We start from the raw sequence: 23,356 nt of genomic DNA, 5'->3' as shown, positions 1-23,356 counted from the left end.
TCCCAGGCCCCGCCCCCGAGTCCTCAGTCCTGGGAGCCCAGGCAGGACGGGCCCCGCCCCCAGTCCCGTCCTTGGTCCTCGGGAGAGAGCAGGCAGGCCGAGCCCCTCGCCCGCCCTCCCGGCCAGGTCCCCGCCCTGCTCGGCCCCTTGGCGGCGCCCGGGGGCGGGCGGTTTGAGACGGGTCCTCCTCCCTTTTGTTTTGTATTGTTTTGTTATTTTTATTATTAACTTAAACCTGTTCACTTGCACAGCTCCCCAAGGGCCGGGGGTCGCCTTCCTGGGGTGGGGGCGGGGCCTGGACTCCCCCCCACCCCACGGGGCTGCAGGGGCGCGGCCGCCCACCTCCACGACCTCGGGAACCAAGCCAGCCCCGTGGCCCCCGGCCCCGCCTCCCTGGAGCCCCTCCCCCGCCCCGGGCAGGGACAGAATAAATGTTTGTATGGATTTTAGCTGTCGTGAGTGTGGCGTTGGTTCTTGATGCCCCTGCAGGCCGGGCCGTCCCCCCGGGCAGGGCCCCTCACGTCTGGGCCTGGGCCTCGGGGCCCTTGCAGGGGCTCACAGCTCCACCCAGCGTTCCCCCTCCGAAGGAAACGGGCCTCCCGACGCCCCCACCCCGCGTTCCCCGACCCCTGGCAGGCGGGGCCAGGAGTGAGTGGGTGTGTGATGGAGAGGGTCCCTGCTTGCAGGAGCTGGGCGCTGAGGGGTGCGGCCCCGCCCTCGCCCCGCCCTCGCTCCCTTCACCCGCCTGCCGTCCCATGAGTGTCGGCAGAGGCCCCCCCCCGAGACTGGCGGGGGTGCCAGGGCGTGGGCGGGATCTCACACTAGAGACGGAGCCACACGCACTCGGTGGGCTTCCTCCAGGCCTCGGGCAAGGGGCGGCGCGCGACCCTGCACCTGCAGGCAGGGGGCGCTCACCTGATGTGCCCGAGCGAACCCGGGTCCACGGGTCGGACATGGCCCGCGCGGCCCTCCGTCCACTCGGAGCTGCCCCCTGCATTCTGCATACAGAACCTCCACCCCCACTGGCCCGCCCCGACGCCCGGCAGGCCCCGCCCTCGGACCTTGGCTCCGCCCCTACAGTGGCAGCGCCCCTGTCCCCCAGGCCCCGCCCCCGGCCGGCCCCGCGCCTCTCCCCGCAGACACCGCCAGGCCCCGCCTCCCGCCGTGGCCCCGCCCCCGGGCCCGCGCCGCCCGCCCGTTTCAGACCCGTTGGCACCGGGCTAACAGCTCCATCAAGTCCGCCGCCCTGGACGCCGGCGCCCCGCTCCAGGCAGCCCGGCCCCGCCCGCCCCGGCCCGCGCAGGTGAGCGGCGGGCGCTCGCTCGCCCGGCTCTGCGTCCCCGGGCGCCCGTGCACCCGCGCTGGACCCGCCGGGACGGAGGGGCGCCCCCTGGAGGCTCGCGCGGCCCAGGGCCTGAGGAGGTATCGGAGCCGGTTAGGGGCGAGCTGCGGACAGCGGAGGGCAGGAGACCGGGCGCCCCGCCCGGACAGCGGGGAGCGGCGCTGGCCACGTGGGCTGCCCTGTCCGCATGCGGGCACTGACCTCAGGCGCCGGGGAGCGCCAGAGCTGGCCCTGAGCCCGGAGCCTGTCCCCCCGGGGCGCCCGCCGGCCCTTGCCCCAGGGCTGGAGGGCTCAGGGACGAGGCAGGCAAGTGAGGAGAGGGGGTGGGGGGAGCCCCGCTGGGCGGGGGCCTCGGCCTGGCCCACCTGGGCAGTGTGGAGCGAGGCGGCCAGGGGGACCAGGCGCCGACCCTGTGCGCAGGGGTGAGGCTTGGGGAGAGGGGAGCCGCGGGCCGGCGGGGGTCGCAGGGGAGCCGCTGTGTGGGGGCGGTTTGCGCCGCGTCCTGGGGGCTGGTGCAAGGCCCGACTCCGATCCCAGAGGCGGTCAGCTGGTCAGCTGGGCTCTCGGTGAGGTCTGCCGCCTGCGGGCGTCTCCCTGGCCAGGGCTGTTGGTGCCTCCAGCAGCGCCAGGGCCTCGCTGGGACCCCTGGGACGCCTGGACCCTGCGGACTGAGCCCCCCCGTGGGGCAGTGGCCGTGGACACAGGGTTTGGGAGGAGCTGCAGGTCCCTGGGGGCCGTGGCGTGTGTGAGGCCTCCTCGGGCTGCCGCTGCCCTTCTGAGCCCAGCGAGGGGCCGCCGGGGCCGCTGCTGACCTGGGCCCTCTCCCGGGCAGCCTCACCAGCATGGGCAGCCTGACCTACAGAGACCATCTGGAAGATGACAAGAACGCAGGTGCGCATGCGGGGCCGCGGGGGCACAGTGGGCGGGAGCAGGTGTCAGCCCAGGAGACCCCGCCGCGGGGGCCTCACGAGGGGGCCGCACCAGGTCCCACGTGGTCCCGCCCAGATCCTGTCACCCCAGCTGGGGTCTCCTGCGGCCCTGGACACCCGGGAGCCCACCCACCAGCGCGTGGGTGTCGCTGGCCCTCCGGGGCGGGGGCTCACTCCCCAGAGCCTCCTGTGCCGGGACCGGGCTGGCCCCTTGGCACCTGTTTGTTTACGGGCTCCCCAACACGTGTGTCCCCGGGGGCCCCTGGGCTCTCCTCCGGGAGGTCGTTAGGGGTGTTTGTCCCCGGCCGCCCCTGACGCCCGGCTCTGTCCCGGCTCCAGCGTTCACCTGGGAGGTGCAGGCCAACGTCCGAGCCTTCCAGAAACAGGTCAAGGACGGGGGCTTCCTGAGCCGGCGGCGGAGGAAGTACAAGGTGGGCCCCCCACCCCGGGAGTGTGCCGCCCACCAGTGCCGCCGCGGCTGGTTGCTCGCCGGGGCTGCGGCGCCGGCCTCACATCACTGGTTCGGCGCCAGCCGTCTGGGGTGCCCTCTGCTCTGGCCCGGAGGTTAATGTATAACCCACGGGTACACGGTGTCTGCCAGGGCCCCACGTGCGGCCCCCTGGCGTGTGTCTCCTTTGGGGAATACGAGAGTCGCCGCTCAAACCACCCTGGCCCCACCCAGGCTCAGCTTCTGCGGGCTCCAGCCCTGCACCCAGCAGGCGCTCGCTAGATGCTGGCCTGAGACCTGGGCATCCAGCGGGCGCTCACTAGATGCTGGCCCGAGACTTCGGCACCCAGCGGGTGCTCGCTAGATGCTGGCCCGAGACCTCGGCACCCAGCGGGCGCTCGCTAGTTGCTGGCCCGAGACCTCGGCACCCAGCAGGCGCCCGCTAGATGCTGGCCCAGACCTCGGCACCCAGCAGGCGCTCACTAGATGCTGGCCCGAGACCTCGGCACCCAGCGGGCGCTCGCTAGTTGCTGGCCCGAGACCTCGGCACCCAGCGGGCGCTCGCTAGTTGCTGGCCCGAGACCTCGGCACCCAGCAGGCGCCCGCTAGATGCTGGCCCAGACCTCGGCACCCAGCAGGCGCTCACTAGATGCTGGCCCGAGACCTCGGCACCCAGCAGGCGCTCGCTAGATGCTGGCCCGAGACCTCGGCACCCAGCGGGCGCTCGCTAGATGCTGGCCCAGACCTCGGCACCCAGCAGGCGCCCACTAGATGCTGGCCTGAGACCGACCTCGGCATCCAGCTGGCCCGAGACCTGGGCATCCAGCGGGTGCTCCCTAGATGCTGGCCCGAGACCTCGGCATCCAGCAGGCGCTCTCTAGATGCTGGCCCAAGACCTCGGCATCCAGTAGGCGCTCGCTAGATGCTGGCCCGAGACTGACCTTGGCATCCAGCAGGCGCTTCCTAGATGCTGGCCCGAGACCTGGGCATCCAGCAGGTGCTGGGCAAAGGCAGGCTTTAGGTCTTGCATCCAGCAGGCGCTCACTAAACGCTGGTTCAGCGGGTTAATTCACAGTGGCCGGGGCTGGGTGGGCCAGGAGTGGTCGGGCCAGCGGGCAGGGCCGAGCGGGGCGGGGTGGGGCTGGGCGGGGCCGGGCGGGGCTGGACAGGTCGGGAGTGGCCAGGCCAACCGGCAGGGTTGGGAGTGGCCAGGCCGACGGGCAGGGTTGGGAGTGGTCAGGCCGGCGGGCAGGGTTGGGAGTGGCCAGGCTGATGGGCAGGGTTGGGAGTGGTCAGGCCGGCGGGCAGGGCTGGGAGTGGTCAGGCCGGCGGGCAGGGCTGGGAGTGGCCGGCCGGCGGGCAGGGCTGGGCGGGGCTGCCCGGGCCGGGAGTGGTCAGGCCGGCGGGCAGGGCTGGGCGGGGCTGGGCGGGCCCGGAGTGGCCGGCCGGCGGGCAGGGCTGGGCGGGGCTGGCCGGGCCGGGAGTGGCCGGCCGGCGGGCAGGGCCGGGAGTGGTCAGGCCGGCGGGCAGGGCTGGGAGTGGCCGGGCAGGGCTGGGCAGGCTGGGAGTGGTCAGGCCGGCGGGCAGGGCTGGGAATGGCCGGGCAGGGCTGGGCAGGGCTGGGAGTGGCCGGCCGGCGGGCAGCCCGGGCAGAGCCTCCTGCTGCTCCTTGCAGACCAACGTCATCCACACAGCCAAGTACAACGTCTTCTCCTTCCTGCCGCTGAACCTGTACGAGCAGTTCCACCGCATGTCCAACCTCTACTTCCTCCTGGTCATCATCCTGCAGGTGGCCGGGGCCGGGGGTCAGGGGCCGGGGGTCGGGGGTCGGGGCCGGGGGTCGGGGGCCGGGGGCCGGGGCCGGGGGTCGGGGCCGGGGTCGGGGGCCGGGGCCGGGGCCGGGGTCGGGGGTCGGGGGCCGGGGCCGGGGCCGGGGTCGGGGGTCGGGGGTCGGGGCCGGAGGTCGGGGCCGGGGGTCGGGGCCGGGGTCGGGGGCCGGGGCCGGGGTCGGGGGTCGGGGGTCGGGGCCGGGGTCGGGGGCCGGGGCCGGGGTCGGGGGTCGGGGCCGGGGTCGGGGGTCGGGGGCCGGGGCCGGGGTCGGGGGTCGGGGGCCGGGGCCGGGGTCGGGGGTCGGGGGTCGGGGGCCGGGGGCTGGGGTCGGGGGTCGGGGGTCAGGGCCGGGGGTCGGGACCTCCCCGGAGCCCCCGGGCGCCCTGCTCTTGCATCTGGCTGAGCCTGGCACCCCCCCTCACCGTGGGGCCCCCACGGCCCGGCCGGCTGAGGGGGCGCTCGGCACGTGTCCCTGTGGAAGGGAGGTGGGGGGGTGGGGGGACAGGGACGCTGGAGGACCCCCCAGGCCAGCGGGGGCAGGGACACCCCCCAGGCCAGGCAGGGGCAGGGACACCCTCCAGGCCAGGAGGACGGGGTGGGGTGGGGATGGGGGCCAGGCGGGGGCAGGGACGCCAGTGCACCCCCCCCCCGTGCAGTGACCCTCCCACCGTCCCTGGGGAAGGGAGGGCCGCGTGGCCAGCCTGGGGACTGGGGAAGGGAGGGGCCGCGTGGCCGGGGGGGGGACTGGGGAAGGGAGGGCCGCGTGGCGGGGGGACTGGGGCTGGCCAGCCTGGGGCCTGGGGGCGGGGCCGCCGTGACGCCCCCGCCCCGCAGAGCATCCCCGAGATCTCCACGCTGCCCTGGTTCACCCTGTTCGCCCCGCTGGTGTGCCTGCTGCTCATCCGCGCCGGCCGCGACCTCCTGGATGACATCGTGAGCGGGCGCGGCGGGCGCGGCGGGCGGGAGGGGGGGGCGCTGGCTGGCCGGGCCGCCCTGACCCGCTGCCTTGGGCCCAGGGGCGGCACCGGAGCGACAGAGCCATCAACAACAGACCCTGCCAGATTCTGCTGGGCAAGAGGTGAGGCGCGGCCGCCCGCTGGCCGGGGCCCCGCTGTCTCCCGCCGGACGCGGCCCGGGGTCGGCCAGGAGCCCGCAGTCTGAGGCGGCGGTGCAGATGCCCACGGGCTTCCTGGCGGAGGCGGCCTGGCGGGCCCCGGGCAGGCTCGGCGGAGCGCAGGCCAGCAGGCCCCCCCACCCCCGGCTACGGCCCCCTGTGCCCCCCCCCAGGGGCCGCTCTCAGGCCTCCCTGCGTCCCCCCCCCCGAGGGGGCCGCCCTCAGGCCTCCCTGCGTCCCCCCCCCGAGGGGGCCGCCCTCAGGCCTCCCTGCGTCCCCCCCCCGAGGGGGCCGCCCTCAGGCCTCCCTGCGTCCCCCCCCCCGAGGGGGCCGCCCTCAGGCCTCCCTGCGTCCCCCCCCCCCGAGGGGGCCGCCCTCAGGCCTCCCTGCGTCCCCCCAGCTTCGTGTGGAAGAAGTGGAAGAACCTGCGCGTGGGGGACGTGGTGTGCCTCAGCTCGGACAGTATCGTGCCCGTGAGCGCGCACATGGCCCGCGCCGCCCCGTCCCTGCCCCGCTGCCCTCACCCCTCCCCCACCCCACCCCTGCCCTACCCATCCTCACCCCCATCCCCCACCACACCCATCCTCACCCCCTCCCCCACCCCGCTCATCCTCACCTCCATCTCCCCCCACCCCTGCCCCGCCCATCCTCACCTCCATCTCCCCCCACCCCACCCCTCCCCCACCCCGCCCATCCTCACCCCCATCCCCTGTGACACGCCCACCTACCCCTGCCCCGCCTGTCCTCACCTCCCACCCCCACCCCTCCCCCACCCCGCTCATCCTCACCTCCATCTCCCCACCCCGCCCATCCTCACCCTCTCCCCCACCCCGCTCATCCTCACCTCCATCTCCCCCCACCCGCCCATCCTCACCCCCCCGCCCCGCCCCTGCCCCGCCGCAGGCCGACTTGCTCCTGCTGGCCAGCACCGAGCCCAGCAGCTTGTGCTACGTGGAGACGGCCGACATCGACGGGTGAGCAGCTCCTAGTGCCCCACGGGAGGGGCGGGGCAAGCAGGCGTGCGGCGGGGCCTTCCCTCTGCGGGCCTCGACCCGCCGACTGGCAGCTGGCGCCCCTAGGAGCGACGGGCGCCCCGGCCCCGCCTTCTTGTTCCAGGGAGACCAACCTGAAGTTCCGGCAGGCCCCCAGCATCACCCACCACGAGCTGACGGGCGTGAAGAAGATGGTGGCCTTCCAGGGTGAGGGCCCACCTCGCAGGGCCCGGGAGGGGTCCCGATGGTGTCCTTCCAGGGTGAGGGCCCACCTCGCAGGGCCCGGGAGGGGTCCCGGTCATGCCCAGCCTCCCACGGCCCACTGTCCCCACCAGCCCCCACTGGACGCTGCCTGCCCCCCGCTGGGGCTCCCAAACACACGCAAGGCTGACCGCTCCCGGCAGTGAGGTGACCGTGGGGGACAGGCCCGGCACCCAGGAGGAGTGGGGGCTGCTGCCACACCCCTGGGGGCTCAGGTGCCGGGTGGGGCCTGCCATCCTGTCACCTGTGCCAGGGGCACCACTGCAAACAGACGGCCAGGGACTCCTCAGGGTCAGGAGCCCAGGGGAGGGGCTGGGGCAGGAGGAGCAGGGGAGAGTGGGGCAGGAGGAGCAGGGGAGGGGCTGGGGTGGAGGAACAGGGGAGGGGCTAGGGCAGGAGCCCAGGGGAGGGGCTGGGGCAGGAGCAGGGGAGGGGCTGGGGCAGGAGGGGCAGGGGAGGGGCTGGGGCGGAGGAACAGGGGAGGGGTTGGGGCAGGAGGAGCAGGGGAGGGGCTGGGGCGGAGGAACAGGGGAGGGGCTAGGGCAGGAGCCCAGGGGAGGGGCTGGGGCAGGAGCAGGGGAGGGGCTGGGGCAGGAGGGGCAGGGGAGGGGCTGGGGCGGAGGAACAGGGGAGGGGTTGGGGCAGGAGGAGCAGGGGAGGGGCTGGGGCAGAGGAGCAGGGGAGGGGCTGGGGCAGGAGGGGCAGGAGCAGCGGAGGGGTTGGGGCAGGAGGAGCAGGGGAGGGGCTGGGGCAGAGGAACAGGGGAGGGGCTGGGGCAGGAGGAGCAGGGGAGGGGCTGGGGCAGGAGCAGCGGAGGGGTTGGGGCAGGAGGAGCAGGGGAGGGGCTGGGGCAGGAGGAGCAGGGGAGGGGCTGGGGCAGGAGGGGCAGGAGCAGCGGAGGGGTTGGGGCAGGAGGAGCAGGGGAGGGGCTGGGGCAGGAGCAGCGGAGGGGTTGGGGCAGGAGGAGCAGGGGAGGGGCTGGGGCAGGAGGAGCAGGAGCAGCGGAGGGGTTGGGGCAGGAGGAGCAGGGGAGGGGCTGGGGCAGGAAGGGCAGGAGCAGCGGAGGGGCTGGGGCAGGAGCCCAGGGGAGGGGCTGGGGCAGGAGGGGCAGGGGAGGAGCTGGGGCAGGAGGAGCAGGGGAGGGGCTGGGGCAGGAGGGGCAGCGGAGGAGCTGGGGCAGGAGGAGCAGGGGAGGGGCTGGGGCGGAGGAACAGGGGAGGGGCTCGGGCAGGAGTAGCAGGGGAGGGGCTGGGGCAAGAGCCTAGGGGAGGGGCTGGGGCAGGAGGGGCAGCGGAGGAGCTGGGGCAGGAGGAGCAGGGGAGGGGCTGGGGCAGGAGGGGCAGCGGAGGAGCTGGGGCAGGAGGAGCAGGGGAGGGGCTGGGGCGGAGGAACAGGGGAGGGGCTCGGGCAGGAGTAGCAGGGGAGGGGCTGGGGCAAGAGCCTAGGGGAGGGGCTGGGGCAGGAGGAGCAGGGGAGGGGTGGGGCAGGAGGAGCAGGGGAGGGGCTGGGGCAGGAGCAGGGGAGGGGCTGGGGCAGGAGCCCAGGGGAGGGGTGGGGCAGGAGGAGCAATGTGTACCAAGGCCCTCAGGCCGCGGGGACCCAGCTCGGGGCCAAGGGCAGGCCTGGGCCGTGGGTCGGGGGTGCCAGTAGGGGGTCGCTGCAGGGCCCTCGGGTGGCCGCTGGGCAGGAGCGCGCCGTCCCGCCATGCCACTGGCCAGCCGACCGCCGGCTCCCGTGCCCGCAGGCAGGGTGCTGTGCGAGGCCCCCAACAGCCGCATGCACCAGTTCGTGGGGCGCCTGGACTGGAACGGCCGGAAGTACCCGCTGGACATCGGCAACGTCCTGCTCCGGGGCTGCAGGATCCGCAACACGGACACCTGCTACGGCCTGGTCATCTACGCGGGTACCGCGGCCAGGCCGGGCACGCGGGGGTCCCGGGAGGCGGGCGCCACCTGCTACGGCCTGGTCATCTACGCGGGTACCGCGGCCAGGACGGGCGCGCGGGGGTCCCGGGTACCGCGGCCAGGACGGGCATGGGGTCCCGGGTACCGCGGCCAGGCCGGGCATGGGGTCCCGGGTACCGCGGCCAGGCCGGGCATGGGGTCCCGGGTACCGCGGCCAGGACGGGCACGCGGGGGTCCCGGGAGGCGGGCACATGGCTGGGCTGATGGCCTGGTCGTCTACGCGGGTACCGCGGCCAGGACGGGCACGCGGGGGTCCCGGGAGGCGGGCGCCACCTGCTACGGCCTGGTCATCTACGTGGGTACCGCGGCCAGGCTGGGCACGCGGGGGTCCTGGGAGGCGGGCGCATGGCTGGGCTGACGGCTGGGTGCCCACCTGCAGGTTTTGACACGAAGATCATGAAGAATTGTGGGAAGATCCACTTGAAGAGGACCAAGCTGGACCTGCTGATGAACAAGCTGGTGATCATGGTGCGTGCCCATCCCCTGCCACCGCCGGCTGCCAGCCCCGCCCACCCGCCCACCCACTCTGCTACCCGCCCACCCATCCATCCACCCACCCATCCACCCGTCCACTCTGCTACCCGTCCACCCGCCCACCCATCCCCCCGCCCGCCCATCCACCCGTCCATCCATCAACTCTGCTCCCTGCCCCCCCGCCCGCTCTGCTCCCCGCTCCCCTGCCGGCGCCCCCCCCCGCCCGCTCTGCTCCCCGCTCCCCTGCCGGCGCCCACCCTGCCCGCTCCCCTTGGCCTTCCAGATCTTCTTGGCGCTGCTGGTCATCTCGCTGGGGCTGACCGTGGGCTTCTCCCTGACGGCCAGAGAGTTCCGAGAGAAGCACCACTACCTGGGGGTCTCCGCGCGCTGGGGCGGGGCCGCCGAGTCCTTCTTCATCTTCTGGGGCTTCCTCATCCTGCTTAGCGTCATGGTGCCCATGGCCATGTTCATCATGTGAGCCCCGCGGTGGGCGGGGCCGCGGAGGGGCGGGACCAGCCCGGGACTGAATGGAGCGGGCCCGAGGGGCGGGGCCGGGTGGAGAGGCGGGGCCACGGAGGGGCAGGAAGGGACCGGGACTGAATGGAGTGGGGCTCGAGGGGCGGGGCCAAGGCGGGGCTGGGGATGGAGGGAGGGGCGGGGCCGGGGGAGAGGAGGGGCCACGGAGGGGCGGGACCAGCCCAGGACTGAATGCAGTGGGGCTTGAGGGGCGAGGCCGGGTGGAGAGGCGGGACTGAATGGAGTGGGGCCCGAGGGGCGGGGCCAAGGCGGGGCTGGGGCTGGAGGGAGGGGCGGGGCCGGGTGGAGAGGAGGGGCCACAGAGGGGCAGGACCAGCCCGGGACTGAATGGAGTGGGGCCCGAGGGGCGGGGCCAAGGCGGGGCTGGGGATGGAGGGAGGGGCGGGGCCGGGTGGAGAGGAGGGGCCGCGGAGGGGCAGGACCAGCCCGGGACTGAATGGAGCGGGGCCCGAGGGGCGGGGCTGGGGATGGAGGGCGGGGCCAGGATTGGATGGGCCGGGTGGGGGGCTGGAGAGGCAGAGCAGAGACAGGAGGGGCGGGGCCGGGGCTGGAGGGGTGAGGCCACGGAGGGGCGGGACCAGGCCAAGACTGAATGGGGAGGGGCCGAGTGATGGGGGGGTCAAAGCGGGGCTGGGGAGGGATGGGGGGCTGGAAGGGAGGGGCCATGAAGGGGGAGGACCACGGCGGGGCTGGGGCTGGAGCGGCGGAAGGGGCGGGGCCGGAGGGGCGGAAGGGGCGGGGCCGGGGCTGGGGCTGCAGGGGCGGGGCCGTGTTGGGGCCGGAGGGGCGGGGCCGGGGCGGGGCTGGGGCTGCAGGGGCGGGGCCTGTTGGGGCTGGAGGGGCGGGGCGTGACCGCGCGTGCGCGTGTGCGTCGGCAGAGCCGAATTCATCTACCTGGGGAACAGCGTCTTCATCAACTGGGACGAACAGATGTACTACGAGCCGCAGGACATGGCCGCCAAGGCCCGCAGCACCAGCCTCAACGACCAGCTGGGCCAGGTGCAGTACGTCTTCTCGGACAAGACGGGCACGCTCACGCAGAACGTGATGACCTTCAAGAAGTGCTGCATCGCCGGCCACATCTACGGTGCGGCCCCGCCCGCGGCCCGCGCGCGCCCCAGCCCTTGCGGTGACAGCCGGGCGGGTGGGCTGACCCTGGCCCAGCGGCGGCGGAGAAACGGGGTCCGGGCCCCTGGCAGATGCCAGCGGCCTGGGCCTGGGTCCGAGGAGGCACGGGGATGGGCGGGGCCTGTGGCTAGCGGGAGCCAGGTGCGCCCTGACCGACCACAGGGGCAGCGGAAGCCCCGGGACCCAGCAGCGTGTCTGTGAAATCGGCCAGTTTAGGCCCCCAAAGCCGCCAGCAGAGGCTGGAGCAAAGCTGCACCCCCTGGGGCACGGCAGGAGAAGCCGGGGGCCCCGGGTGGTCCAGGGCTCCCGGAAGGTCCAGGGCTCTCGGGGTCCAGGGCCCCACCGTGGTCCAGGGCTCCCGGGCATCCAGACCCCTCCCCCCAGTCCAGGGCTCCCCGGCGTCCAGGCCCCTCCCCCCGGTCCAGGGCTTCCGGAAGGTCCAGGGCTCTCGGGGTCCAGGGCCCCACCGCGGTCCAGGGCTCCCGGGCGTCCAGGCCCCTCCCCCCTGTCCAGGGCTCCCGGGCATCCAGACCCCTCCCCCCTGTCCAGGGCTCCCGGGCATCCAGACCCCTCCCCCCGGTCCAGGGCTCCCGGGCGTCCAGACCCCTCCCCCCGGTCCAGGGCTCCCGGGCGTCCAGGCCCCTTCCCCCGGTCCAGGGCCTCCCTGGAAGGTCCAGGGCTCCCGGGCATCTAGACCCCTCCCCCCAGTCCAGGGCGCTCGGGGTCCAGGGCCCCACCGCGGTCCAGGGCTCCCGGGCATCCAGGCCCCTCCCCCCTGTCCAGGTCCAGGGCTCCCGGGCATCCAGGCCCCTCCCCCCTGTCCAGGGCTCCTGGGCGTCCAGCTCCTGTCCCCCCCCCCGCGGTCCAGGACCCCTGGGCGGGGGCGGTTCCTGGGATCCCAGGTGAGCGGGCCTGAAGCCGAACGTCTCCCTAGGTCCGGATGACGAGGACGGGGCCTCCCGCGAGGTGAGCGCCCTGGCCCCGCGGCGCTGCCCCTGGGTGGGGGGCGGCGGTGCCCCGGCCCGAGCCACCTGTCGCCGCCCCCCCCCCCCGCAGGAGAACCCGTACCTGTGGAACAAATTCGCGACCCGAAGGTTCTCCTTCTACAACGAGGAGCTGCTGGCCCTGGTGCGCGCCAACAAGGACGCGGTGGTGCGGGAGTTCTGGCGCGTGCTGGCCATCTGCCACACGGTCATGGTGTACGAGAAAGGCGGTGAGCGCCGCCCCCGCCCCGTGAGGGTCTCACCCCCCACCCCCCGGGGCTCAGGGACCGGGCGGAGGCGCGAGGACGAGGACCCCGCCGGTGAAGACCCGCCCCGCCCCCACAGGCCAGCTAGTGTACCAGGCGGCCTCCCCGGACGAGGAGGCGCTGGTCACGGCGGCCCGGAACTTCGGCTACGTGTTCGTGGCGCGCACGCAGGACACCATCACGCTGCTGGAGCTGGGGGAGCAGCGGGTCTACCGCGTGCTGGCCATGATGGACTTCAACAGCACGCGCAAGCGGATGTCGGTGCTGGGTGAGCCCCGCGGGTCCCAACCCAGGGAGGGGCGGAGCCGGAGTGGGCACCCCTGGGACAGAGCAGAGTGGGTGGGGCCTATTAGGAGAGGTGGGGTGGGGTGGGCAGGGTGTGGCAGAGCCAGAGTGGGCGGGGCAGAGCCAGAGTGTGTGGGGTGGAGGCACAGTGGGTGGGGCCCCAGCCCATGGAGGGATGGGGTGCGGTGGGGCCAGTGTGGGTGGTGCAGATGGGGCAGAGCCGGAGTGGGCGGGACTCCCAGGAGAGGCTGGGTGGATGGGTGGTGGGGCGGAGACGGAGTGGGCGGGACTCCCGGGAGAGGCCGGGTGGATGGGTGGTGGGGCGGAGCCGGAGTGGGCGGGACTCCCGGGAGAGGCCGGGTGGATGGGTGGTGGGGGTGGAGTTGGAGTGGGCGGGTCTCCCAGGAGAGGCCGGGTGGATGGGGGGGGCAGAGCCGGAGTGGGCGGGTCTCCCAGGAGAGGCTGGGTGGATGGGTGGTGGGGCGGAGCCGGAGTGGGCGGGACTCCCGGGAGAGGCCGGGTGGATGGGTGGTGGGGGTGGAGCCGGAGTGGGCGGGACTCCCAGGAGAGGCCGGGTGGAAGAGCCAGAGTGGGCGGGACTCCCGGGAGAGGCCGGGTGGATGGGTGGGGGGGCGGAGCCGGAGTGGGCGGGACTCCCAGGAGAGGCCGGGTGGATGGGTGGGGGGGCGGAGCCGGAGTGGGCGGGACTCCCAGGAGAGGACGGGGTGGATGGGTGGGGGGGCGGAGCCGGAGTGGGCGGGACTCCCAGGAGAGGCCGGGTGGATGGGTGGGGGGCGGAGCCGGAGTGGGCGGGACTCCTGGGAGAGGCCGGGTGGATGGGGGGGTGGAGCCGGCGTGGGCGGGACTCCCAGGAGAGGCTGGGTGGATGGGTGGGGGGCGGAGCCGGAGTGGGCAGCGGGCCTCTCCCCGCAGTGCGGACCCCCGAGGGCTCCATCTGCCTCTACACCAAGGGCGCGGACACCGTCATCCTGGAGCGCCTGCGCAGCAGGGGGGTGGTGGAGGTCACCACGGAGGAGGCCCTGTCCGTGAGTCCCTGCGAGGGGCGGGCGCAGGGGGCGGGGCTGGCCCAAGATGTCTCTCTGAGCCACACCAGGGAACCCCCTGCTGGGCACCGGCCCCGGACATCACCCTGTCTCCCGCCCCGCCCCCAGTCTTCCCTGTCCCTGGCTGAAGCCCAGACCACCCGATTGGCGGCTGGGGGTCTTCGAGCGTCCCCCGCCCTTGTCACTGGGGAGCATTTGGCCTGCCCATCAACCGGACACGGACAGGGCTGTCGCCACCGCCGATCTCCTCCCTGTGGCCCAGCGGGGCTGGGGGCTGTGTCCAGGCTCCAGGACCCCCGGGGGCATTTCTGGGTGTCCAAGGACCCCCTCGGCAGGGGCCAGCGAGGGGGCTGTGGGGAAGGCACGGTCCACACGGCAGGGCCAGGGGTCGGGACTGCGGAAGCACGGTGGGGATAACCACGCAGGGGCTCAGATCAACCCCGCCCCGCAGCAGTGGGTAAACTGAGGCCTGAGACCCAGCCCCTCCCCCATCAAGGCCGGGGGCAGAGAGCCTTCCTCAGGCACCACTGGGGCCCGGTCGCCCGAGGGGTGGGTGGGCTCTCGGTTGGCCCGCCCCCGCGCCGCCCCCACCCTGGAGGCCTGAGCACCCTGGGTCCCGCTGAGGAAGCGGAGGGAGGGGCACGGAGGGGGTCTTGGGAGGGGCGGCAGGGGTGCCGGGGGGGGGCTGGGCGCGGTGACGGCCCCGCCCGGGCCCCCAGGCCTTCGCGGAGCAGACCCTGCGGACGCTGTGCCTGGCCTCCAAGGTGGTGGCCGAGGACGAGTACGAGGAGTGGCAGCAGGGCCACCAGGAGGCGTCCCTGCTGCTGCAGAACCGGGCGCAGGCCCTGCACCAGGTGTACAGCAAGATGGAGCAGAACCTGCAGGTGGGGCGGGCTCGCCCCCCAGGCCAGAGCCCCCGCCCCGCCCCTCCCCGGAGCCCCCCACCCCACCCTGTCCCAGAGCCCCCACCCCGCCCTGAGCCTCCCCAGAGCCCCCCCCCCCCATCCTGCCCTGGAGCCTCCACCCCGCCCTGAGCCTCCCCAGAGCCCCCTGCCCTGCCCCGAGCCCCCTGCCCTGCCCCCGAGCCCCCACCATGCACTGAGCCTCCCCAGAGCCCCCCGCCCCACCCCAGGGCCCCCACCCCGCCCTGAGCCTCCCCAGAGCTCCCCAGGCCCAGAGCCCCCCGCCCCACCCTGCCCTGAGCCTCCTGGCCCCACTCCAGAGTCCCCCGCCCCCAGCCGCCCTCACCCCCGCCCTGAGCCTCCCCGGCCCCCGCCCACCCAGCACGCTCAGTCTCTAGCCCCCTCACTGTCCTGAGCCCCCCTCGCCCCGAGCCCACCCCACCCCCCATGCTGAGGTTCCGCCCCCTCCCCCACCCTGAGCCCTCTGAGGCCCCCCCCCCCCGCGCGCGCTCAGGCTCGGCCCCACCACCCGCAGCTGCTGGGCGTGACGGCCATCGAGGACAGGCTGCAGGACGGCGTCCCCGACACCATCCGCTGCCTGCGTAGGGGCAACATCAGAGTGTGGGTGCTCACCGGGGACAAGCAAGGTGCGACCCTACCCACCCCTGCCGGGAGCCCAGAGGGAGCCCCACTCTTCCCCGCTGTGGGTTCCTGGGACCTCACTGGTGTCCCCGAGAGAAGCTGACAGCTGCCACGCTGGACTTTGACGGGTCCCGGGCACTTTGGCCCCCTTGAATCCTGTCCTTCCTGCACGCACACGGGCACACACGCATGAGCACACGTATGCACGTGCACACATACGTGTACACACGCACACACACGACAGCGCATGTTTTAGGACTTTATAAAGCCCAGGATTGATTATATTCACTTCCACCCCCATTTCAAAGGCAATCGGGGTATTTTTGTGGGTTCCTAAGACCGAGCCGGCCAGCACAGAGCGGACGCCCCTCCCCCTTTGCTCGGAGTTGCCCCCAAAATCCCAGGGCTGGCTCTCATTGGCCAGCCCGGGTTCCCCGCCCTGCTCTGAGCCAATCCCCGGGGCGCGGCTGTGATTGGCCGGCCCCGGCCTGGGGCTGAGCTGCGCGGGCCGGCTTTCAGAGACGGCGGTGAACATCGGCTTTGCGTGCCAGCTGCTGTCCGAGAACACGCTGGTCCTGGAGGAGCAGGACATCAAGTGAGCGGCGGGGGCGCCCGCGGGGGGCCCGGGGCGCGAGGGGTCCGGCTGACCGCGCGCGCCCTGCGCCCGCAGCTCCATCCTCGAGGCCTACTGGGAGAGTAACAACAACCTGCGCCCGTCCAAGAAGGGCTTCCTGCGGGCGCTGCCGCAGGCCAGGATGGCCATGGTGGTGAACGGGGACTTCCTGGTGCGTGCGGGCGCGGGGGCGCGGGAGCCGGGGCGCGGGGCGCGGGGCGCGGGGCCGGCTGCTGACGCGGCGCCTTCCCCGCCCCGCGCCGGCCAGGACCAGCTGCTGCTGTCCCTGCGCAAGGAGCCGCACGCCCTGGTGCAGAACGTGGTGGTGGACGAGGCCTGGCCGGAGCCCGGCCAGGGCCGGAGGGACTTCCTGCAGTCCCGGCGGATCTCCACGCTGTGGCGGTCCCTGGGCAGCCAGCGGGGCCCCGCGGCGCCCACGCGCAACGAGGCGGCGGCGGCGGCGGCGGCAGGGCCGGCGTGCCCCGCGGTGCTGCGGGAGCGCGCCTTCGTGGACCTGGCGTCGCGGTGCCAGGCGGTCATCTGCTGCCGCGTGACCCCGAAGCAGAAGGCGCTGGTCGTGGCGCTGGTCAAGAAGTACCAGCAGGTGGTGACGCTGGCCATCGGGGACGGCGCCAACGACGTGAACATGATCAAGAGTGGGTGGAGCGGGGCGGGGCGGGGGGCGGGGCTGCAGGACAGGGGCGGGGCCGGGGGCGGGCGGGGGCGGGGCTGAGGGGCGGGGGCGGGACACGGCCGCCCGCCCGCCCACCGGCCGCCGCGTCCCGCAGCTGCGGACATCGGCGTGGGGCTGGCGGGCCAGGAGGGCATGCAGGCCGTGCAGAACAGCGACTACGTGCTGGCGCAGTTCCGCTTCCTGCAGCGCCTGCTGCTGGTGCACGGCCGCTGGTCCTACGTGCGCACCTGCAAGTTCTTGCGCTACTTCATCTACAAGACGCTCGCCAGCATGATGGCGCAGGTCTGGTTCGCCTTCTACAGCGGCTTCACGGCGCAGGTGGGCGGGGCGGGCCGGGGGCGGGGCGGGGCGTGGGCGGGGCGAGGAGGAGGAGAGGTGGGCGGGGCGTGGGCAGGGCCGGGTGGGTGGGCACGAGGCGCCGGGCGTGGCGGGGGCGGGGGTGGGAGAGGCAGGCGGGGCGTGGGCAGGGCCGGGTGGGTGGGCACGGGGCGTGGCGGGCGAAGGGCGGGGCGTGGGCGGGGGTGGGAGAGGCGGGAGGGGCGTGGGCGGGGCGGAGGAGAGGTGGGCGGGGCGTGGGCAGGGCCGGGTGGGTGGGCACGAGGCGCCGGGCGTGGCGGGGGCGGGGGTGGGAGAGGCGGGCGGGTCGGGGCGGGTCTGGGCGTGGGCGGGGCGAGGAGGAGGAGAGGTGGGCGGGGCGTGGGCAGGGCCGGGTGGGTGGGCACGGGGCATGGGTGGGGCGGGAGCGGGCGGGCACGGGGCGGGGCGAGAGGCGGGCGGGGCATGGGCGGGACCAGGGCACCTGCCGGGCGCCTCCACAGCCTGGGACCTCCGCCCTCAGTCTATTTATTTATTCGAAAGGTAGATTTCCAAAGGAGAAGTCAGAGAGGGAGGGAGAGAGGGAGGTCTTCCATCCGCTGGGTCACTCCCCAGATGGCTGCCACTTCCAGGGCTGGGCAGGGCCAAAGCCAGGAGCCAGGAGCTCCAGCCGGGTCTCCCACGTGGGTGCAGGGCCCCCAGCACTTGGGCCATCGTCCACTGCCCTCCCAGGCCACAGCAGGGAGCTGAATCGGAAGTGGAGCAGCCGGGACTCGAACAGGCGCTCATGTGGGATGCCGGTGCTGCACCACACTGGCCCTGCACGTTAGTTTTAAGAAACAGTGGGTTGGAGGCCGGCGCCGCGGCTCACCAGGCTAATCCTCCGCCTAGCGGCGCCAGCACACCAGGTTCTAGTCCCAGTCGGGGCACCGGATTCTGTCCTGGTTGCCCCTCTTCCAGGCCAGCTCTCTGCTGTGGCCAGGGAGTGCAGTGGAGGATGGCCCAAGTGCTTGGGCCCTGCACCCCATGGGAGACCAGGAGAAGCACCTGGCTCCTGCCATCAGATCAGTGTGGTGCGCCGGCCGCGGCGGCCATTGGAGGGTGAACCAACGGCAAAGGAAGACCTTTCTCTCTGTCTCTCTCTCTCACTGTCCACTCTGCCTGTCAAAAAAAAAAAAAAAAAAAAAAAAGAAAAGAAAAAGAAAGAAAAGAAAAGAAAGAAAAAAAGAAACAATGGGTTGGGGCCAGCGCTGTGGCATCCCATGTGGGCACCGGTTCCAGTCCCGGCTGCTCCACTTCCGATCCAGCTCCCTGCTGTGGCCTGGGAGGGCAGTGGATGATGGCCCAAGTGCTGGGGGCCCTGCACCCGCGTGGGAGACCCGGATGCAGCTCCTGGCTCCTGGCTTTGGCCCTGCCCAGCCCTGGAAGTGGCAGCCATCTAGGGAGTGACCCAGCGGATGGAAGACCTCTCCCTCTCCCTCTCCCTCTCCCTCTCCTTGTCTCCCTCCCTCTCTCTCTCTCTCTCCCTCTCCCCCTCTCTCCCTCCCTCTCCCTCTCCCTCTCCTTGTCTCCCTCCCTCCCTCTCTCTCTCCCTCTCTCTCTCCCTCTCTCTCTCTCTCTCCCTCCCTCTCCCTCTCTCCCTCCCTCTCTCCCTCTTCCTCTCCCCCTCCCTCTCCCTCTCCCTCTCTCCCTCTCTCTCTCTCTCTCTCCCTCCCTCTCTAACTCTGGCTTTCGCATAATAAGAAAGCACCCACGCATCTGCTCAGGAGGCAGAGGGTTGCACAGAGAGGGGGCTCCCGCAGGCCGCGCTGCTGCCCCTGCTGACGGGCTGCCCCCGCCCCGCCCCGCCCCGCAGCCGCTGTACGAAGGCTGGTTCCTGGCCCTCTTCAACCTGCTGTACAGCACCCTGCCCGTCCTCTACATCGGGCTCTTCGAGCAGGTGAGCAGGCGGGGAGCCCAGCTGCGGGAGCCAGAGAGACCTGGTGACCCGGCTTGGGGGGGGGGGCGGGGCGGGGCCCCGCGGAACATTCCAGACGCGCACGTCCTGCCACTCGGCGCCCCCGAGCTGCGGCTGGTGGGGCCCAGGAACCAGATCTTACGGTTTTTTATATTTATTTTATATTTATTCGCTGTTCACTCCCCAAACGCCCGCGACAGCCGGGGCTGGGCCAGGCCGCGGCCAGCAGCCGCCAGCTCCACCCGGGGCTGCCCGTGGGTGGCGGGGCGGAGGTGGGCGGCGGGGCGCGCGGCGCGCTCAGGGCTCCAGGCCTGGGGACTCTCCGGCAGGACGTGAGCGCCGAGCGCAGCCTGGGGACGCCCGAGCTGTACGTGGCCGGGCAGAGGGACGAGCTGTTCAACTACCGCACCTTCCTGCAAGCGCTGGCCCACGGCACGGCCACCTCCCTGGTCAACTTCTTCGGGACGCTCTTCGCCAGCCGCGCCGTGGCCGGGCCCTCCGGCCTCAGCGACCACCAGTCCTTCGCCGTCGTGGTGGCCCTGTCGGGGCTGCTGTCGGTCACGGTGGAGGTGGGCGGGGCCCCGGGCGGCGGGCGGGGCCGCTGGCGTCCTGGCCCCGGCTGACGCCGCCCCCTGCGTCCAGGTGATGCTGATCATCAAGTACTGGACGGTGCTGAGCGTGGCGGCCATCGCGCTCAGCCTGGCGGCCTACGCCGTGCTCACCTGGGCCAGCCAGAGCTACCTGCTGTTCAAGGTCTCCCCGACCACCTTCCCGTTCCTGTGTGAGCACCTGGGGGGGGGAGGGACCCCCCTCAGGAAGGGCGAGGGCCCCCCGGGAAGCGGTGCCCCACGGTGCGGGGGCGTCTGGGGGTGGGGGGAGGGAGGAGGAGCAGGACCCCCAGGAAGCGGTGCCCCACGGTGCGGGGGCGTCTGGGGGAGGAGGGCCCCAGGAAGGGGCGCCCTGCAGGGCGGGGGTGGGGGGAAGGGAGGGGTTGGGGCCCCCAGGAAGGGGTGTCTGGGGGAGGAGGGCCCTAGGAAGGGCGCCCCCGTGCGGGGGTGGGGGGAGGGAGGAGGAGCAGGACCCCCAGGAAGCAGTGCCCCACGGTGCGGGGGCGTCTGGGGGAGGAGGGCCCCAGGAAGGGGCGCCCTGCAGGGCGGGGGTGAGGGAAGGGAGGGGTTGGGGCCCCCAGGAAGGGGCGTCTGGGGGAGGAGGGCCCCAGGAAGGGCGCCCCCCCCGGTGCGGGGGCGTCGGGTGGGGGAGGGGAGCGCGCAGGCCCCCGCAGGCCCCGCAGGCCGCGCCGTGACCCCGCCCGCCCACAGACGCCGACCGCAACGTGCTGGCGCAGCCGTCCATCCTGCTGGTGGTGCTGCTCAACGTGGCCCTCAACACGCTGCCCACGCTGGCCCTGCGCCTGGTCCTGCAGGAGCTGCAGACGGCCCGCCGCAAGGTGGGCGCCCGTGCGACACCACCAGGTTTCCCTAGGGGCCCAGGGGACACTGACAGGAGCAGCCGCCACCCGGTGTCCGTCCGCGGGTGGGCGGGCAGAGGCAGGTGTCCATCAGCGGGTAGAAATTGGTGTCCGTCAGCGGGTGGGCGGGCAGAGGCAGCTGTCCATCAGCGGGTAGAAATTGGTGTCCGTCAGCGGGTGGGCGGGCAGAGGCAGGTGTCCATCAGCGGGTGGGCGGGTACAGGCAGCTGTCCATCAGCGAGTAGAGATAGGAGTCCGTCAGCGGGTGGGCGGGTACAGGCAGCTGTCCATCAGCAGGTGGAGATAGGTGTCCGTCAGCGGGTGGGTGGGCAGAGGCAGGTGTCCGTCAGCGGGTGGGCGGGTACAGGTAGGTGTCTGTCAGCGGGTGGGTGGGTACAGGCAGCTGTCCATCAGCGGGTAGAGATAGGTGTCCATCAGTGGGTGGGCGGGCAGAGGCAGGTGTCCATCAGCGGGTACAGGTAGGTGTCTGTCAGCGGGTGGGCGGGCAGAGGCAGGTGTCCGTCAGCGGGTGGGCGGGTACAGGTAGGTGTCTGTCAGCGGGTGGGCAGGCACAGGCAGCTGTCCATCAGCTGGCGGGTACATGAGCCTGGGAGGCACAGGCCACCCCTGGGAAGGGACAGGACATGGCTACCTTCTGTTTCTCTGTCCTCAGACTCTGCCACCTTCTGCCCACACAGGCTGGGCACACGGCTGCCCCAGGCTCTGCTCTCCTGGCCTTGCCACCACAGGATGCCCAGGGGACCCAGGGCTGGACCAGGGTTAGGGCCCAGGGAAAGGTTCTGATTGGCTGCCGTGGAGTTAGGGCTCAGGGAAGGGTTCTGATTGGCTGCTGTGGAGTTAGTCCCAGGGAAGAGCTCTGATTGGCTGCTGTGGAGTTAGGTCCCAGGGAAGAGCTCTGATTGGCTGCTGTGGAGTTAGGTCCCAGGGAAGAGCTCTGATTGGCTGCTGTGGAGTTAGGTCCCAGGGAAGGGCCCTGATTGGCTGTGCTGGAGTCAGCCCATTGGGGCTCCCACTGGCTCCGGCCTAGTGGGGAGGCCGGGGTGCGAGGCAGGCGCTGACCGGGGCCTCACCCCTGCAGAAGGCGGAGGAGGACGCCCTGCGCGAGGAGATCTTCACCGTGGAGCCCATGCCCCACCTGCGCCGCGAGTCCCGGGGCCGGCGCTCCAGCTACGCCTTCTCCCACCGCGAGGGCTACGCCAACCTCATCACCCAGGGCACCAGCCTGAGGAGGGCCGCGGGGGACAACGGGCTGCCCTACGAAGCGGTGGCCAGTGACCAGCGGCCCGAGACCCCCACAGGGGCCGCCTGGCCCCCCAGGGAGCCGTCCGTCCCGGACACGCAGCCGCTGGGCGGGGCGGCCGTGCAGGAGGCGCCCCCGCCCTCCCTGAGCTCATTCACGACGCTGGACGAGGGGTCCGCGGCCGGCTCGGAGCCCCAGGCCGGCGCCTCCGCGGTGCGCTCCTGGTCGGCCCAAGACCGCGGGCCGAGGACCCGGGATGGGTCGCCGTCGCCCCAGCAGCCGCGGGCTCCCCTGGGAGACGCGCTGGCCCCTTCCCTGCCCACGGAGAGCAGCGGGTCGCGGCTGTCGGCGCTCTCCAGCGTGCCGGACAGCGGGCGGGCCTCGCCGGAGTCGGGCTCCTGGTTCTGGAGGAACCCGCTCGTGTTCTGGAAGAGCCGGCAGTCGGCGTGGCTCGGGAACGCGCGCGAGGACGCGGAGCCGCCGCCCGCCGGCCCGGGCGAGCCCCCGGCGGGCGGGCAGCCCATGGAGGTGGAGCCGTGGCCCGTGGAGAGGCAGCCGTCGCCCATGGAGTGGCTGCCGGTGCCCGCCGACGACCAGCCCGCCGCCGACCTCTCGCGGCCGCCGCCGCCCCTCGACGGGCAGGCGCCCTGCAGCTGCCAGCCCGCGGGCCGCAGGCCCCCCCCGAACGACAGGGGCTCCGCGCCTTTCCCGTTTGCTAATAAACCCGGCTCGGCCTGACCCCGGGGCTTCTTCACGCTCGCGCGGTTCCTGCCTGCCTCCTTCCGCGCGCCCGCCTCTCGCCGCGCCAGGCGGGGACCGCGGGACAGCCTCTCCGCCGGCCCGGCCCGCCCGGAGCGCGGCCCCGCCCCGCCCCAGTCCAGAGCGCGCCCCCGCCCAGCCCCCCCCCCCGGAGCGCGCCGCCGCCCTTGCCCCTGCCCCAAGCGCGCCCTGTCCTGCCCAGAGCGCCCCCTGACCCTGGCCCTGCCCAGAGCGCTCCCCCGCCCCCGCCCCTGCCCAGAGCGCGCCCCGTCCTGCCCCGAGCGCGCCCCCTGCCCTGCCCCTGCCCCGAGCGCGCCCTGTCCTGCCCAGAGCGCGCCCCTGACCTTGGCCCTGCCCAGAGCGCGCCCCTGACCCTGGCCCTGCCCGAGAGGGCTCCCTGCCCTGCCCCTGCCCAGAGCGCGCCCTGTCCTGCCCCGAGCGCGCCCTCACCCCTGCCCCTGCCCGAGCGCGCCCCTGCCCTGTCCTGCCCAGAGCGCGCCCCCGCCCCCGCCCCTGCCCTGAGCGCGCCCCTGACCTTGGCCCTACCCGAGAGGGCTCCCCGCCCCGCCCCAGTCCAGAGCGCGCCCCCGCCCCTGCCCTGCCCCCGCCCGGAGCGCGCCCCCGCCCCTGCCCCAAGCGCGCCCTGTCCTGCCCAGAGCGCCCCCTGACCCTGGCCTTGCCCAGAGCGCGCCCCTGACCCTGGCCCTGCCCAGAGCGCGCCCCTGACCCTGGCCCTGCCCAGAGCGCTCCCCCGCCCCCCGCCCCTGCCCAGAGCGCGCCCCGTCCTGCCGCGAGCGCGCCCCTGCCCTGCCCCTGCCCCGAGCGCGCCCCCGCCCCTGCCCCAGTCCCAGAGCGCGCCCCCGCCCCTGCCCCTGCCCCGAGCGCGCCCTGTCCTGCCCAGAGCGCGCCCCTGACCTTGGCCCTGCCCAGAGCGCGCCCCTGACCCTGGCCCTGCCCGAGAGGGCTCCCTGCCCTGCCGCTGCCCAGAGCGCGCCCCCGCTCCCTTCCCCGCCCCTCCCCTGCCCTGCCGACCCCTCGCCCCGCGGCTCCCTTCCCCGCGCCGCCCGCCCGCGCTCTCAGAGGAACCGTCCCGCGCTCAGAAAAGCGCACCGACGGCGTCTCCGCCTA

The 23,356-nt window shown here is 73.8% G+C and overlaps 1 protein-coding gene across 1 annotated transcript; it reads left to right on the top strand.

Moving 5' to 3' along the window:
- The first annotated feature begins 1,170 nt into the window (after positions 1-1,170).
- Positions 1,171-22,226, top strand: ATP8B3 (ATPase phospholipid transporting 8B3). The gene is made up of 28 exons (XM_089315243.1): positions 1,171-1,303; positions 2,175-2,233; positions 2,611-2,702; positions 4,395-4,508; positions 5,384-5,482; positions 5,566-5,627; positions 6,064-6,136; positions 6,567-6,637; positions 6,780-6,862; positions 8,661-8,894; positions 9,260-9,348; positions 9,638-9,828; positions 10,770-10,978; positions 11,954-11,985; positions 12,076-12,232; positions 12,348-12,536; positions 13,487-13,599; positions 14,337-14,501; positions 15,055-15,166; positions 15,681-15,756; positions 15,832-15,946; positions 16,043-16,430; positions 16,563-16,786; positions 18,639-18,722; positions 19,070-19,309; positions 19,383-19,521; positions 20,060-20,187; positions 21,308-22,226. Exons 2-28 carry the CDS (start codon positions 2,185-2,187, stop codon positions 22,205-22,207), a joined length of 4,428 nt encoding a protein of 1,475 aa, XP_089171369.1. The 5' UTR covers positions 1,171-1,303; positions 2,175-2,184; the 3' UTR covers positions 22,208-22,226.
- The last annotated feature ends 1,130 nt before the right edge of the window (positions 22,227-23,356 follow it).

The sequence above is a fragment of the Oryctolagus cuniculus genome, chromosome 16 (assembly GCF_051225735.1).
Source record: "Oryctolagus cuniculus isolate XC-2025 breed Fujian yellow rabbit chromosome 16, ASM5122573v1, whole genome shotgun sequence".
NCBI classification, from domain to species: Eukaryota; Metazoa; Chordata; class Mammalia; order Lagomorpha; family Leporidae; genus Oryctolagus; species Oryctolagus cuniculus.
This window is presented reverse-complemented; position numbering and strand designations above follow the sequence as displayed.